The 18,286-nt window shown below is 36.0% G+C and overlaps 1 protein-coding gene across 11 annotated transcripts in view; it reads left to right on the top strand.

The window, feature by feature from the left end:
• Window positions 1-18,286, top strand: part of EPHA5 (EPH receptor A5) — a 368,448-nt gene that overhangs the window by 251,000 nt on the left and 99,162 nt on the right. For all 11 annotated transcript variants that reach the window (XM_008267805.4, XM_008267806.4, XM_017347528.3 and 8 more), the window contains 2 exons: window positions 10,186-10,310; window positions 15,835-15,994. In XM_008267805.4, the coding sequence (XP_008266027.3) occupies window positions 10,186-10,310; window positions 15,835-15,994 (285 nt within the window). The remainder of the gene's footprint in view (window positions 1-10,185; window positions 10,311-15,834; window positions 15,995-18,286) is intronic.

An 18,286-nucleotide genomic window follows, 5' to 3' on the forward strand; every position in this document is an offset into this window, starting at 1 on the left:
TCTTTCTTTATTTTATGGATTTTTTTTATTTTTCTATATATTTATTTTTTTTTTAACTTTTATTTAATGAATATAAATTTCCAAAATACGGCTTATGGATTACAATGGCTTCCCCCCGTAACGTCCCTCCCACCCGCAACCCTCCCCTTTCCCACTTCCTATTTTATGGAATAATATTTAGGAGTACAATCTGATGTGGGATGGCTTTGATTTGCCAAAGCCTGGTGGATGAATTTGGCCAAGTTACTGAAGTTTCCTGTGCCTCAAGGAGGGTGATTGTAGTTTTCGGGATGTTGGGAAAATTGAATGAGTTAATGTGTATGAAGAGCTTAGACTATAAAGTGTTTGGCTCATAATGTTAAATATAAATTATTGTATCCCCATGGTAATATGATTATAATAACATATATATCTTTTCATTCATCTACATGCATTTGTTAATTTATTTAGCCAACATTTTCAAACACTTTTAAAGTTCTCAAAATAAAGTTGAACTTAGTTCTTTGTAATACCTGAAATTTTTACAAAATCCCTCACCTTGAGCATTTTATAGTCAGAACTACATACAATTTTAATTTTTGTATATATAAGCACAAACTACTCTTTCAGTGGCACAAAATTATGGACTTTAGGTCATTTGAACTTCTGATGACAAATGTGTAGGGCTATATTTTTGTGTTCTTTGACCATGTCTCTGTGTGATCCCTCCAAGAAGAAAATGACATGACCTGTGTCACTTCAGCATTAGTTGACATTTTCCACAACTTGGAGAATATCTAGTTTGATTCACTAAAGTTAGTCCTATGGAAAGAACTGCGAAATTAAATATCTGGTAACATCACTGATTTCAAAACAGAATGTTGTAGTAATTTGGCATTCTCCTGCACTGTAACAGGTTGACCAGCTGTAGCATTAATTCTCTAGCTCTAGTACCAGCCTGTGGTGCTGCTGCAAGAAATTGCGCTGTGTAAAAACATTGTGATTGGAATGTTTGTAAGCGCACCTGATAAACACTGCTCAGGTCTCCATGGTTGTTCTGTAGCCATGAAGTTCAATTTTCTGTGTCCATTGGCCCAACTTCAAATTTCAAAGTAATCTTGGCAGATGGCCTCAGAGAAAATATATTTAGGAAAAGAAGATGTAATGGTCCTGGATTTTAATAGTGTAACGGAAATATAATCAATATGTAAATGACAAGTTATTGTTGTGGTTTGTCGTGAATTAAATGATTCCTCTCTTATGTGTTTTAAGATTAAGACCAATGAGAAAAAAGAGGACATGTACCGTGTTTATATTTATGATATATTTGTGTTGCTTTTTACAGTATTTTGTCAGTGACGCTATATTGTGAAAATCTTGAAGTAATTAAGAATTCAATTAGAGTTTGTACTTTATGGCTTTGTAACTATTAGTGGCTTATTCTGTGTTTAACAAGATGTTACATAAGGTGGATTTATAAGAAGAGATTAATTTTTTCTCATTAAAAAAGGACATGAGCTGTGGGAGTTTGTTTTTTGACCTAATTACTACTTATCTACCTATAAAATTAATTGCCATAACCCATAATTAAGGTTTAATATTGATAAAACAATATTGAAAATTATGGGACTCTATTCCCTTGAACATAATATAACTTAATACATTGTTGATTAAAGTTTTCCAACTGTGCCTCATTATTTCCTAGATATAACCTCATTTTATTTTAAAAAGGTTATTGTAAACTTTGTTTAAATTTGGTTTCTTATAAAATGAGTATTGTGGTTACTAAGACTAAGTAATTGTTGATGTTAGGACCATTTGGTGTATTACAATTTCACTATAAGATAATAGTGAGTAATAAATGAAAAATAAATTCTACAGTATATTTTATTTGGTATGGAATTAATTATGCTATCTGAAAAAGGCATGCCGTCATTTTACACCTTGTTATGTACACAATTTGTTTTTATAGTCTGCACAATTGCAGAATGGTAACTATAAGCCCCAGTGAGACAGTTCTCTATTTGTATTATCACAATTTTCTAACTAGATCATTGTAAGTGTGACTTCAGAATAATATTTGACACACATAGTTTTGCACTTAGGTTACTCTTAATTCCCAGTTAAAGTGCTATGTTTTTAAGACTCTGTGATTTTCAAATGTTTGTCCAAAAAAAAAAAAAAAACTATGTCTAATGGAACAAGCTGGTTCATAGGTTCTTTTTATTAAAAAAGATGAAATCTCTCTAGAGCTAGTGACATTTAAAGCCAGATTTTTGTGAAATGGTCATTTTAAAACTTCACTGAGATCATATATCAAAAGATCTACTTGCAGGCTTTTAAGATGAAGTGATTGTAGGTTTTTGAATGAATGAGCAGATTGAATTTTTATTTGAGAAAGAAACCTTTAAATGCCCTCTTTCTTTTGTAGAGACCATGGGTACCAGGTGTGTTGCGAGTGCATTATAGTAATTTTCCTTGGTCCAGTAGTCTCAAATGGCAACATAATAAGAGTATAAAGATATAATAGATATTTGCAGCTTATAGACTGCATATATTCTAAGAAATGTAAAATATACTAAATACATAGATTTGTGTGTGTGTATTTTACAATACTGTCCTGTTAACAATTTTAGATATGTACATAGGATAATTCAACAACTGCATTTCTGACTTACTTTAGGAAAGCTATGTACTCATTTCCTTATCTTCAAGTGATAGACGCATACTCTAAAACAAATATAGGAAAGGGATCATTTTATGTATTTCATTAAAACTGCTATCAAAAACATCAATCTACACATGACGTTCCTTTCTTTTTCTGTTTCCCTCTTGTATGTTCTCTGTATGTGTGTGTGTGTGCAGAGAGAAATTATCTATATGTACATTTATTTAAATATACATATCATTAGCATATATGATAATCTTAGCACAGATGTGTGCATGTGTGTATGTAAAGAAAGAATTATCTAAACACACATTTCTTTAAATATGCATTTAGCATATGTACATATACATATGCATACATAAAATCCACAGACTAGTGTGTGTGTGTAGTCTCTGGGAAGATTTTAATTGGAATTGTTATCATGAGTGTATACTTGGGTACACTTAGGAAAAGCAGGAATAAAATTACTATGTCAATATCAATGTAATTTCATCTTGGAAAACGTAAGTTACAGATAATGGGTTGGATTTATGTTTTGTGGTGTTCCAGAATATAATGTCTCTGAAATTTCTATCACTGTATCTTACTTTAATGTTATTTGGGAAATGTCTTCCAATTTAATCCATTCTCCTTTTCCATCTTCTTTTATGAAGAAATGAAAGAAAATTTTATGGAGAGCGAAATCAGAGACAGTAGATCTAAAACCTGTACCTTCTTTGTTATCATTTCAAAAGTCTATTCTTTACTCAGATAATGTATTTGAATTTCAAAATACACTCAAGTTTTTTTTTATCATTTTATTCCTATATATGCAATTGTTTTTATCTGTATAAATTTGAAATTATATATATATGTATTATGCTTTAAAATATATTTCAGTAGCCCTCATTTTGTTTGGGGTGATAGAATATAGACTAAAAACCAGTTCTTTACTTTCTACCCCATAAATCTCTAGACTTATTAAATACTTAAATAGCTATTTTTGTTTTAATAACCTCTGATGTACATATTCAGCAGTACATCATGTACGTATTCAGCATGTACTAAATTCACATGTAACTTTATCTGTATTGTGCTGTGTCATAAATACGTTGGAAGTATGTCATTGTGAGTATGTCTATATGAGAATTAAACAATTATGCCAATGGATGGCAAATAGTGGTAGCTGCTTTTGGCATGGGAGAGTACAAACAGGTAAGGTAGGAGACTTGACTGGTCCATGTGACAGTTTATTTGATAACTGGAAAGTACAACCATGTGTTACATATTACATATAATTTATTAGCTTTAAATCCTACAGAAGTAACTTATTCATAATAAAAAATTAAAGATCATTCTATATTCCAGGAATTTTCAAGACACAGGAGATAAGCAGTGAATCGGATAGCCAGAAGGGACAGTGAAGAAATAAACATTATTTCAGGCAGGGCCAAAATAAAGAAAATAATGGAGCTATTGAATGATAGATTAGTGTGTAAATATAGCTTGTTTCTAAAAATACAACTGATGCTTTTCAAAGACCTGAATAGACTGAAGAGAAATTCATACAGAATTCAGGAAGTATGTTCTCAACAAAGAGACATACATGTGTCAAGTTCCCAAGGCAGGAAAAACTGAGAGTGTTCATGAGTAACACAGGGAACCAAGGACAGTAGAGGAGATGCGTTTGGCGATTCAGGTAGAGGGCAGAACATTTGTGGTGTACTGTACCACGTTGCCGTTTTGAGCATAGTGATGACATGACCAAGACGGTGTGAAGAATGACACACTGATTATACTTAGGAGAAATCACTGAAGGTGTGCAAGGTGTGAGAGTTCAGTCAGAAGGGAGATCACAGTGTCTTCAACAAAGCAGTAGTTGTACATTTTAAAAAGTCAGAAGCTCTCAAAAGGACTTAGCAGGCAAGAGTGAACAGCACATAAGTGTTTCTAATTAAATGGAGATGTTAGCTTGATTAGAATAAATTGCATTATGTTTGAATGAACCAGGATATCAGTTTACCAAAATATACTAAAGGGTCAGGAAAATATCAAATATCAGGAGCAAAAAAATTCCTTAAGTGCAGGAAGACAAACGTGGTCACAAAGATCAGGATAACATGCAATATCGACCCAGGTTCCAGCTATACATATTTAAGTTTATACAAGTCCATTAAAAATTAATCTTCCTTGATGTTCTCTGAATTTTACCAGTAAAATGATTCCACTGGCATCTTTGTTAAAAGTGAGACCCTTTGATCTTAGTCGGACCTACTGTGTCAAAATTTCCAAGAAAGATATGTAGTAATCTGTACTTTGGGGTATACTAGCCTAGACTCACCTAGGTCACTAAAGGCCTCTAAGTATGATAAATTGCACATGGCAGAGAAAAACATGGCTCCAGCTGTCAGTTACTGATGGCGCACTTTCAAACAGTGGAGATGCAGTTAAGATATATGTAGGTTTTTACACTTAAATTTTAATTCCATGTGTTATAAACATTTTGAAATATCCTCATACAGCTGATGACAGAGCTTTCTATACTACTGCTTTTTGCCATTTAGGTGTTAAGGTTGCTGCAAAATATCCTTATCAGTAACTTGCACATGGGGTAACACTTTCTAAATAATTAGTCATGCATGAACATTTAGACAAGTGGATGGCAGATGTGGGAGCCGAGGGAGACTCTGTTTGAAAGGGAGGTTACAGGTAAGTAAGGTAACGAGGGTAGAATGATCCATGGAGTGATTGATAAGAGCTGGCAATGTCAGGGTATACTTATGTAGCTTAACATAGATGGAAACATGAAGAAATACTTACAGATATACCTGAGTTAATGTATTCATTTGCTTGTTCTGTCAGCCTAGAAGTATTAGCATCTCAGTTGCAAGGAGCACACTAGCACCCAGATCTGGGTTTCTGATGCCCTTCTCCAATAAAGAAATCAATGTTCCTTAAAGAAATGACTCCTTCTAGGAATGGGGCAGTAGATAAGCAACATGACCTTGGAGTGTCTTGTGTATTTCAAGAATTAAGAACAGAGAAAACTAACAAACGCAGCTTTCAAAAGCTGAAGGACTGCCAAAGAAAAAGGATCTGTGAAGGAACTTCTAGTGGCCAAAAACTAACAGTTTGAAGAACAAAATAAGATATTAGATTATAAATCAATGTATTATAAAACTCCATGACTCCATGTTGATGTCAATTTATGATTAAATATATTTTAAAATGAGAAAGAAAAGATAAATGTAGTGTACAAATTTCCTAATAAATTAAGTGGACACTCCATCCTCACAAAGGCAGATCATAAATCTCTACTCCTTCGATGTGAACTGCATCTAGTGACTTCTATAGGGTAAAGTGTGAGAAGCTGGAAAAAAGATAACTGCGATGGAGAAACTTAGAAATATTACCTCAGTATTGTGATCTACATTAATAGAACCTTGATGTTATACAGATCACAGGTACTCTTGATGTGATGTAATGGGAATAATAACTTGCCTCTGTGATTTCCCCCCCAAAAAACTCACTATCCTAGTATAATCATTACCAAAAAAATTAATTCCAGTTATGGGACAGTCTGTAAAATATGTGATCAATATGTCTGTAAACTGTCAAGGTCATTCATTTAAGGAGAGTCTGAAGACTGTCATAGCTGAGAAGAGCATAAAGAAAGATGATGACCACAAATAATGTGGTGTCCTGGCTGGGGCTCTGAGACAGAACACGGAGGAAACTAAGGGCATCTGAATAAGGGCTTCAGTTACTAAGTCAGTAGTGGTCATTATGATAGATACACTATAATAATGTAATATGTACCTAATATAGCACTCTGGGTATGAGATATGTGGGAACTTAATAGTCTTCTCTTTTTAATCAGTATATCACATCAATTCAAAAGGTAATTTAAAATATTCAAACAGACAAGAATTAGTCTGTAATGAGAACTGTTACTAGTCTAAAGGATTAGGTTCTTACAAGTTATACCGGTACCAAAAATCAGATCCTATATGGAAGTTATACTACAGAAAAATCCAGTACTAAAACTTGGGAGTCATGTAAATCATTTTGTCTCTCTACAAATTTGTATCTTTGACAGTTTTTGTATTATTCAAGAACAGGAATCAGTCTATAATTTGACATCATCCAAAACCATTTTATAGGCAGACGTGCTCTGTTATTCTTGTTTGATGTCAGATTTAATAGAAGTTTGAGTGGGCAGAGAATGAGCAAGAGGTATCAGTGAGGGAGAGAGGTAGGATAAACTGAACGTGTCCCCAGTACTGAAAGATCTATGCACAGTTGATTGGCTTTGCTGTGGTGGGGTCCTGCGTGGGAGCGGCCGTACCCCCACTTTGATCACCTTTTCTCAAGCAATGTGGACATGCTCTTGTCACAAAGGAAGTTATTCCTGAACTATTCTAAGATCAAAAGTAATCTCCCATTTTGAACCATTATTTTAAAGAATATTTTAGGCCCTGAGAAAACCAACTTTGGAAAACAGTGGCATTTGTTAAGCGATTTTTGAAAGCTAAACAATTCAGGTTTCACTTTGATGGACACGAGTAATTCACTAAATATTCCACTTTGAGCTGGTTGTATCTGTATTTGCAGTTATTCGATAGCTTAACTTTGAAATGGTTGATTATTTTGTGAAAGAATAGATTGTTTTAAAATAAAGCACAATTCACAAACTAAGATTATCCTTACATGTACATCGAAGATGGACCAAAATGGTTTAGAATGGTACATGATGATGTATGTATTTGCCATTCAGTTATTCATCCATCCGTCCATTCAGAATGGTTTAGTAAATTATTATGTGCCAAGTAATAGTCTTTCCCTGGAAATATAGCAGTGAACCAAACCAAATAAATACTTGCCTTCATGGAGCATATGTGTTAAATGTGATTCATGAATAGAAAGGTTGTAATACCAGAAGTCTTGTCAAGGAAAACTGGCATTTGTCTCTGAAAAATATATCCTGTTCAAGGGATGTTTGCACCATAATGAAGTGAAAAAGAATGTGGAGGAATTTTAATCTTTAGTAAAAGAATTAATCTTTATATAATGCATAATATATATATATGGAGAGTAAGTTAATTTGTGATTAAATTTATGACAAAATATTTACTACTAGACAAAACACATTAAAAGAATCGATTGCCTTCCTTAATCCTTTGTTACTGTTTCTATTTAAGGAAACTCGCTGTTTTGCTGCAGATGCTACCTTGAAGTAGGCAGCTCATAGCTCACTCTTCCACATTGCTGTGTCTCAGGGTGCAGCATCCTCAGAGCTGAACACGGCATGACTCCTCCCTGAGGGGGAATCTGTGATGCCCAAATCTGACTGTGAGAGCTGCCTTTCAGTTACAATTTCCAAGAAAGTAAACTGCAATATCAGTATCACTCTTAGGCAGTCATTTCTTTTCATGTTCAGATAATTTTATAGAACTGTCCATGGTTAAGGCAGCAAGACAAGAGCAAAGCATCATTCACCCAAATGTCAACAGGTTCTGAAATGAAAAGAATGAACATATGCATTAAAATGCAAAAACGCTGTCACCCTTTTATAAGTATATAAAACACCAGTTAACTCATTTTGTCTCTTACAAATTATATTTATTTCTGTGTATCTTATTTTCCCTGAAAGACAAATGTCACCCTGAGTTTCATTAAGTTTTTGTCATTGATCAAAACTAACAAATTTTAAACATTATGAATATCTACTCTTGAATTTTTACATCTGTTCATTTTGTAAGCATGTGTTGACTGTTGCACTATACCAGAGACAATTGTAGATACTAAAGATACCACAGAATGAAACAAATGATATCCCTACCATTGTACAGTCTATGTTATAGTTGGAAGGGTTAAAAAGAAAGTAAAGGTAAGATATATAAGGGTATTTCAAAATGTTCATATAAAGTGAAATTAAAAGATTGGTTTAGTTTGATTTAGAATATTTTTGAAAACCATGCATATGAGAGATATTCAGAAAGTTCATAGAAATGTGTATTATGTAAATGTATGTATTTTTCAAAATTTCAAGATTTTTTGAATGCAAATAAACAAATTTTTAAAAATCAGTTTTATTGAAGAGAGAGAGATCCCCTTGCTCCTTTCACGCACAGTAGCCAGTGCTGAGTCAGACCAAAGCCTGAATACCTCAATCCAGGTCTCCCATGTAAATGGCAGGAGCTTAGTTACTTTACCCATCACCATTGCCTATCAGGGTCTGCATTAGAGGGAGCTGGAATCAGGAGGCAGGGCCAGGACTTGAACCCGGCCACTGGGCTGTGCAATGTGGCTGTCCCAGTTGATGTCTGAGCAGAGGAAACATGAGTTGATTTTGCTGCTGTTTAAAAATCATCAGCTTACCTCCTTCACTTTCACACTGCTGTTGGGTTTCAGAGGACACCAGTACGCATTGCTCTTGCGGTCTATTGCTCAAAGTGGAGCCTCTGCTTTGGTTGCCTTTTCTAGGGGTGTTAGAAAGGTTAAACATGACCGGTTGTCTGAACAAGGTTATATTTAAAATTTAACCTCACTAGTTGTTGGTTAATACTCTGATCAGGCTATGCCCTAGATTCTACACGACTCACTATGCCTGATTTTTAAATACATAGCACGGATGACTGGACCATGATGGTTTTCTTACATCTTTTATGAAAGCTGAGATCTGACAGCTAGAGGACATCGGCATCAGCAAAAACTATTCATCAATACCCTGCATTGTGGTTAAACCAAGAAGGTCTATGCAAACTCAACAAATTGATAAATACAGACCTTGATTTCAATATCCAGATGTTTTGTGAACTCAGAATATCCAGACCTGTCTGAAATAGCATATACAGCTTTTTCCTATTTTCATGAGGAAAGTAGTCATCTAAAAGACACTGTAAGAGAAATTGGTGTACACACTGATTGTGTGTGTGTTTTCTCATGAAATATTAGGGTAAAATGGAAAGCAAAGAAAATGTTTCATCTATTTGCTATAGATTTCAATACATAGTACACATTTAATAGCATTTTGAAGGAAACTCTCACTAAATGTAACACATAAATTTATTAATGGTTGCAGGACCCATGTGTTTCAAAACTAATAAATATGTTAAAGAGCCTTAAAGTTGTGGAAATGTGGTAATGTATGTAATTATGAATGCATTAGCATCATGGGGAATCTTACATATTCTATAAATTTTACAAACATAAAAGATACATGTAAGGCTACAGAAACCTTCTTCATTTTCCAAAAAAGTATAATAATCTGTCTGTATTTCTGAACTTCTAAAGAGAAAATTAAGGCAACATTCTGTTACTACAGTTTTATTATAAAAAAAATCCTCAGAATATTTACCTGACTTACATTTGTAAATCACTTCATAATATACTCACATAGAGAAAGTTAAGTAGTTACCATGTTAAAAGAAAGTGTCACTGTTTGGGTTTTGTATTACACTATATTCTAAAAGTGTTAATATTTGCAATAGGGAGAACAAGATACAATCTCAGGGATTCTATTAATCAAGTTTCTTTTTACTTGTATTGTTTTGCAGCCCCCTCGCCAGTCACCAACGTGAAGAAGGGGAAAATTGCCAAAAACAGCATCTCTCTGTCTTGGCAAGAGCCAGATCGCCCCAATGGAATCATCCTAGAATATGAAATCAAATATTTTGAAAAGGTGGGACTAATAGAATGAAAATTGTCCTTTCTTCCCTGTCTCTCATTTCAGCAGCTGCAATTACCCAATTTGTAGAAGAGTATGTTGCAGTTTCATGTGTGAATCGATGACAATTGATTCTCCGGGCACGACTATGGAGGCTACAAGTGTACAAGGAGTGCTCTGCACATGCTCTTCCACTGCAGATAGCTTTTGCTGCCTGTGTGCTGTGGTGTAGTCCAACACTGGCTTAACTAGATTTCCCAGCACTAAAAAGATGAAACCACAGGGCGTTTTGAAAGTATGCCTAACACTTAAGCTGCTGATCTTCTGTAGTGACAGCACATGCTATGGGGAAAACCATACCTGCATCTAGCCAGTAAATGGACATAAATCCCACTCTGTTCAGGAAGAACTGACCAAATAGGTGCACATCCAACACATGAGGGACCTACAGAAAGTTCATGGGATGTGCACCTTATGAAACAGTGCTCATAGATTTCAGAAAATCGTTGCATCAAAATAAAATTACCTTTTAATTCCATTTTTCTTAAAATTTTTGTTGGATTTATATTCATAAGACAGTTCATATTTAAAGTACATATCGAAAAATTATTACTAGGATAAAAGAAAATTTAGTGGCATAGTAATGCCCTTCCATATTTTTTGTAAAGATCCATAAGACACATCTGACACTGTGTTATGCGTTACTTTTCATTTGGGAGATTCAAAATCAAATATGGGTGCCTCATATTCCCTATAGTTCCTTGCTATTCTCTTCTTCCCTGACTTGTCTCTTTTGTTCAACCTTCCCTGTTTTAACATATGGTAGTTGCAGCCTAAAGGGAATAATCATCCCCTTTCCTCTCTTTTATTCCACAGCCCTGTGAGCTATTGATAAGAGTTATGCAAATGGATGCTAAAGATGGGGTTGGAACTTGCAGAGCTGACCTAGAGTGTGTGACTTAGAAATGGAGCCAACTGTGCCCCATTCCACTGTGATCTATATGCAGCCTGCATCTGAAATGTGCTCTGGAGAACAATCTGACAATGCTCAAAGAGGCACGGTAGATGGATGCCCTTGCCAGCCTCTAGAAACCATTGTATCCCTCATTTCCCCTATACATGCAACCTTGGATATTTTCACTTCCACTATTCGACATATGCATGACTCTCATTCTGTGTATAATATTTAAGAAGAGCAAATATTTAAATGCTTTTAAGTTAGTACATTTTTTTTTTATTTGACAGGTAGAGTTATAGACAGAGAGACAGAGACAGAGACAGAGAGAAAGGTCTTCCTTCTGTTGGATCACCCGCCAAATGGCCGCTATGGCCAGCCCTGCACTGATCCGAAGCCAGGAGCCAGGTGCTTCTTCCTGGTCTCCTGTGCGGGTGCAGGGGCCCAAGCACTTGGGTCATCTTCCACTGCCCTCCCGGGCCATAGCAGAGAGCTGGACTGGAAAAGGAGCAACCTGGACTAGAACCCGGCACCCATATGGGATGCTGGCATCACAGGCGGAAGATTAACCAAGTGAGCCACGGCGCTGGCCCCAAGTTGGTACATTTTAATAGAGTTACTCAACAAACTGAGGGAGGAGATCATTTCCCTTAATATTTCTTCCAGTGAATTTTATCCATGTTGTGCAATTATTTTCTTTATCCATTAATTTTTTTGAATTAATTTATTTAAGTAGGGATTGTTTCTACTGAAGTTACATTTAATGCTGCAAAACTACATCAGTTTGCAAAGCTCAGTAAGCAACGATGATTTCGAAAAAGAAACCAAGATTTCCATATATATATATATCACCTGTGATATGTTTAAAAAGAGCAAAATCTTTATATAATAGATAATTATTAACTCCACTTAATCACTGTTTGCTTTTTTACATGAAGATGCTAATTCCCAGACCTTTTTGTCAAACCTGGTTATTGAACACACTATATGGATAAAATACATGTACGTATCTTAAGACTTTCAGGAAAGAAAAAAATGGGACCATGGGGTTTTCATACCGTGAATTGAGATGACAGGTCTGGATGGATCTCTGGAGCTCATTTTGAACCTGCAGACACCACTTGTTTTAGTGGATGGCTTTTGGCCAGACACAGGTGGCAGAGTTTTCCAGGGCACATGCATTTGCCAGCTGGCGTTCCTGCCTTGCACTGCTCGCCTCTAATGGAGGTCACTGGGCTTCTCTGCTCTGGTGTGGTGATGGGCCCCTTGCCATCTCTTAATTAAAGGCAGAGGAAGAGGGAAGCTGCCCCTTGGCAGAGTGTTTGCCAGCTGGCTGGGGCTGCGGAGGCCCGCCCCTCCCCGCGTGGGAACAGTGTTTGCAGAGCAGCTGGGGAATGCAGCTCATTTGCTCAGCTGGGGCACAAAGCTGCAAAAGCCACCGCCCTGAGCCAGGAATTGGCATCCAGGTGGTTGTGGGTGTTGACGACATGTATAGAGGGTTTGTAATGGGAAAAAAAATTTAACAGGTGAGTAGGTTAAAGGACAGGAACAGAAGTAAATTCTGGAACACACTTAGATCACCCACAAAATCAATTCATTCATTTTCATCCCTTACGTAGATGCTTGGCTAAATTCTCTTCTCTAGTACAGTATTCAGCTAACTCAGAGATGAAATGTACAATTAGATTCTAACATATATATATATATATAAAAAACATTAATGTTATATATATGTATAACATTATATATATAACTCTAGTATATAACTTTAATTGTTAGAGTGTTGTCTAATATTTGCAGTTGATACTTAATCATACACTATTACAAGGATTGCCATACTGGTTTCTTTGTAATGGTTTTCACCTATTCGCAGAAGTATCAGTTACAATACATTCTACAGAATATATTCATTATATGTTTAATGGTTAATGTTAATAGCCATACCAATTTTTATACATTGTCTTGATTTTTACTTTTCTCTTTTTTTAAGAAAGATTTGTTTATTTAAAAAGCAGAGAGAGAAAAAAAGAGAGATCTTCATCCACTGGTTCACTCCCCCAAATGGCCACAACAGCCATGGCTGAGCCAGGCTTGAGCCAGGCTTAAATATTTTCCAGTTTTCCCATGTAGGTGGCAAAGGCCCTAGGATTTGGGCCATCATCCAGTACTTTCCCAGGCTCATTAAGCTGAGAACTGGATGAGAAGTTGAGCAGCTGGGTCTCAAAGATGAGATGCCAGCATGGAAGACAGCAGTTTAACCTGCTGAGCCACAACACTGGCCCCTGATTTTTACTTTTCAGTGGAAGATTTTACCAGCATGCTGTGGAGTTAAGAATAATCAAATTCCACAAGAACTGACTACATTGTACAGGCTGTGCTTTGAGCTACATCTGTGAACTGTATTTTATTCTCCCGCAGAAACTCTTGATCGATAATCTCCATTTCACAGAGGCATAAACTGAGGTTCAGAATTCTGTACTCACATCTCTCTCGACACCTACTTAGTTAATGATGTGTCTGGAATTCTAATGCTGTTATTCCTTTTAAAACTGTTACTTCTTTTAAAAAAACACCTTGTTTTACATTGTAAATGTTACTATTTTGTTAAAATCACTATGATATAAAATGTCAGAATCATATTTTAGTTTTGAGCAAATTTTTAACCACGTTAAATCTCTCTAAATAAATTAGAATAGTATCAGCAGACATTTAATCATTTCTTACTGAAAATATTTCTGCAACATAGCTGAACTGATAATTATATTATTGAGCAATAATTTATTTTAATATTGAGAAGTAATAAACCTTATCATCAGGTTTATTCATTCATAAACCTGAGCTTTGCCAGGACTCTCCATATGTTATAGAAGCTTCTTACAAGTTTTAGAAGAAATACATCAAGAAATTATCTGGGGGCCTGCGCTGTGGCGTAGTGGATAAAGCCACCACCTGCAGTGCCAGCATCCCATATGGGCTCCGGTTCGAGTCCAGGCTGCTCCACTTCCGATCCAGCTCTATGCAATGGCTTGGGAAAGCAGTAGAAGATGGCCCAAGTGCTTGGGCCCCTGCACCCATGTAGGAAACACAGAGGAGGCTCCTTGCTCCTGGCTTCTGTTTGGCACAGCTCTGGTCGTTGGACCTTTTTGGGGATGAACCAGTGGATGGAAGACCTCTCTCTCTCTCTCTCTCTCTCTCTCTCCCTCCCTCCCTCTGCCTCTCTGTAACTCTGTCTTTTAAATAAATAAATAAATAAATCTTTTTTTTTTTTTTTAAGAAATTGGCTTTTTACTGCTGTATATAGAAGACATAATAGACAGTAGAAGATCAATGCATGGAGTGAATGAAGAAACTAGCTGATGTACTAAAGTTTTGTAGGTCTTAATTACCTTCTTAAAGTCTTTCTAATAATAAATTAATCTGCCCATTGAAACCTAAAGTTCAATCATTTGCCTCGAATGAGTGAGAAACACATATTTGGTTTTGAAATTAAAGCATATTTATTTAGAGAGAAATTTGGATATACTTATCTCTAAGAAATAATTTCCTACGTTAGAACACTAAAAGAGGAATGATACGAGTATTTTAAAAGAAGAATACAGGCTATTTATTTTAAATGGGATTAGTGGTATTATTGAAAGTGATTAGAAATCAGCATTTATTAGTCAGATTTGAGTTGAGAAAACAATTAAAAATAACGGAAATGAAAACGTATATTTCAGTTTATAAATTGTTTTCTTGTGCATGACATGTTTCATTATAATAACATCTCTGTAAATAAATGCAAGCAAGAGTTTCTACCCCAATTTCACAGTCAAGGGCACTGGGGAGAGCAGTAATAGTGCAACTGCTTTATTCTAGCATGGGCTTTCAGTGGCAACACTAAAATCAGGTGGTAACCTCAGAGGGGTTATGGATGGTTACTTTATAGTTAGCTGTCAAAATAGAAGCCAGTCATTTTTTTTTCCTACTCCGTCACTTCTTTCTTTGCCATCTCCCCCCTCCATAGGGAATATTTTTTAAAGAAAAGAAAATTCCAGGTTATTTGTATTTTTCAATTAATGATCCTTTTTAAAGTTTAATGAATTAACGTTCTCCAGTGAGGTGCTGATTTCTGCTCCCAAGCCCTAACTGCAGTTATGAAGTTCATTCACCAAAGACGTAAAGCATGAAGTCACACATAACAGCGTGTGAGACACTGTCATCTTTCTCTGGACTGACATCGCAATTGATATGCTCTAATACAACATTTCAGAGGAAAACAGGCACAGCAAAAACATCATGGAAACCTCTGTAAACTAATTGATCTGCAACACAGTGTTTACAGTTTTACAGGTCTATTTTTGCCAAAGGCAAGGATGGTAGATGGGTGGCGGGCAAGTCACTACCACTTTAGGTTCTAGAAAATACTTCAGGATTTTTCTGGAAGTAGCACACCTAGGACACACAGGGCTTTTTCTCCTAAGACATGATGTTTGTACTAATAGACAGTTCATTGGTTTCTGGTTCACTTTGTGATCTGTGAGTCTAAGTTTTGCTGCCATGAGAAACTCATATTCTGTTTTTTTATATCTTTGTGTAATCCAGGACCAGGAGACCAGCTACACAATTATCAAATCTAAAGAGACAACCATTACCGCAGAGGGCCTGAAACCAGCGTCAGTGTATGTCTTCCAAATTCGAGCACGTACAGCAGCAGGCTATGGGGTCTTTAGTCGAAGATTCGAGTTTGAAACCATCCCAGTGTGTAAGTCATTTTAATTACTGTCAACTCATGTCTCTGTAATGGTTACCAGAAAAGAGTCAGTGGATCAATACCCTCCCTGGGCCCTCTGTCAGTCTCACTGTCCTTCTCTGTCTCCCAGGCATGACCCCCTCAGGTAGGAAGCGTTGTGTCATGCTATTATGGTAGGTCTGCAGGTTAACACTCCTGCTCATCCTCATCGCCTTTATCTGCTGGGAGATGGTGCATCAGGAAATCCTTCAAAATGCTTCAACCTTACTTTTAAAGGCTTTCTTCCCATGGCTGCCGCACTTTATTGAATTATTGCCATTTACTTTTTTGCTTTATTGAGCGAAGTTACTAGGTTTACTCTTTCCAGGAAAATTCCACAGAGAACGAACTCCAATATTGAGTTTGGTAAGAAAATGGTGCTCTGGGGCCGCTCTGATTTCTTAAAAACTTTTAAATATCTCATAGTATTTTTCAGTGGAGAATCTGAAAATGTTCTGAATATGCTTTTGGTACTCTTTTACCCCCCCCCCCCCAAACAAATGTCATTAAAATCTTTTCCTCTTTAAGTTCAACAAAATGTTGACATTATTTACTTGTTCTTAAAGAAAATATATTGAAAGTAGGATTAGAAAAAGAGTTCAATAACTTGACTTGTTAATAGATGAAAGAACAGACACTATTAAAATATTATTATAAAAGAATACCATACAAGAGTACTGTGAAATGTTAAATGTGTATGTACATGGGGCTGGCGCTATGGCGTAGCAGGTAAAGCCACCACCTGCAGTGCCGGCTGCCAATATTGGCACTGGTTCAAGACCCGGCTTCCCCATTTCTGATCCAGCTCTCAAGTCCTCAGGCCCCTGCACCAGCATGGGAGGCCCAGAGGAAGCACCTGGTTCCTGCCTTCAGACTGGCACAGCTCTGGCTGTTGGGGCCACCTGGGAAGTGAACCAGTGGATGGAAGACTCTTCTCTCTTTCTCTCTCTCTCTCTCTCTCTCTCTCTGGCTCTGCTTCTCTGTAGTTCTGCCTTTCAAATAGATATGTAAACCTTAAAAAAACATAAATGTGTATGTACACTTTGTAAAGCCTAATTTTATAAAATTAGTGATGTTAAAATAAAGAAAATAACATGCCCATTTTTTAAAAATCAACAAAATGAAACCCTAGTTGTTGAATTAATTTTGCAAGTATTAGAGGAATTATTAAAATTTTAGTGAATCTATGGAAAATGACTCCAGAAAATTCAAGATATGCTATAGGAAGCATGTTGAATAGAATTACAAAATAATTTTTTGAAGATTTATCAATTTATTTTGAAAATCAGTTCTATGCAGAGAGAGGGAGAGAGAAAGATATCTTCCATCCTTGTTCTTTCCCAAAATGCCTGCAATGGTCAGAGCTGGGCCAAGCCAAATCCAGGATCCAGAAGCTTCTAGGTCTCCCACGAAGGTGCAGGGGCTAAACCTCTTGGGCCATCTTTGTCTGCTTTTTAAGGCTGGTACCAGGGAACTAAATCAAAAGCGGCACAGCCAGGAATCGAGTGTGCATCCATTTGGGATCCTAGCACTGCAGGCAGTGGCTGAACCCACTATGCCACAATGCCAGCCCCAGAAAATATTTTTTATTACTTAAACGGTAAAAAGGTAGTTTCCTATGTGACACCCCACTGAATCTTATATAGGTAAGTGTGCCATTGAGAAAAATGGTAGAAATTTTCTTGCAAATCAAAGGAAAATTCCATAGCTGATATCTAATTGTAGGAAATAAAATTTGAATCACTAATGGTACTTAGAAAATTTTCTTCATAGATTTGATAATAATAAATAAGATTAATCAGAAAAGTCCCATAATCTTGGCGATGAATTAGTTATTTGGTTTCACACCTTGAACCCAAAATGGATTAATGACAAAAGATGTGTAATGTAAGCTGACCATTCTAATAGCTCTTGGTGCTATTTAGGACATTAGTAATATGTACTTCTTGTGCGACCTGCCAACTCTGGGAACAAAGCCATATTTAATATCTCAAAATATGCCTGAGGTCTTTATAGCTATGCAAATGAAAAATGCCATCTTAAAAAGTATTGCAAAATTCTACTCACTTTTAGGATATTGACATGTTCAGCAACTATTTTTCCTGCAGACTTTTCAACATCCATCTGATACTTTATTAAATAGCAGTTTCTAGGCATGCCAAAATTCATCAGAGTACTGAGAGAACTAATATGCACTTATTTTCTTTTACAATTTTATAACGTCTCACTTGAGACTTGCTGCTTTAAAATTTTTCCTACATAATT

Source organism: Oryctolagus cuniculus, chromosome 8 (assembly GCF_964237555.1).
Source record: "Oryctolagus cuniculus chromosome 8, mOryCun1.1, whole genome shotgun sequence".
NCBI classification, from domain to species: Eukaryota; Metazoa; Chordata; class Mammalia; order Lagomorpha; family Leporidae; genus Oryctolagus; species Oryctolagus cuniculus.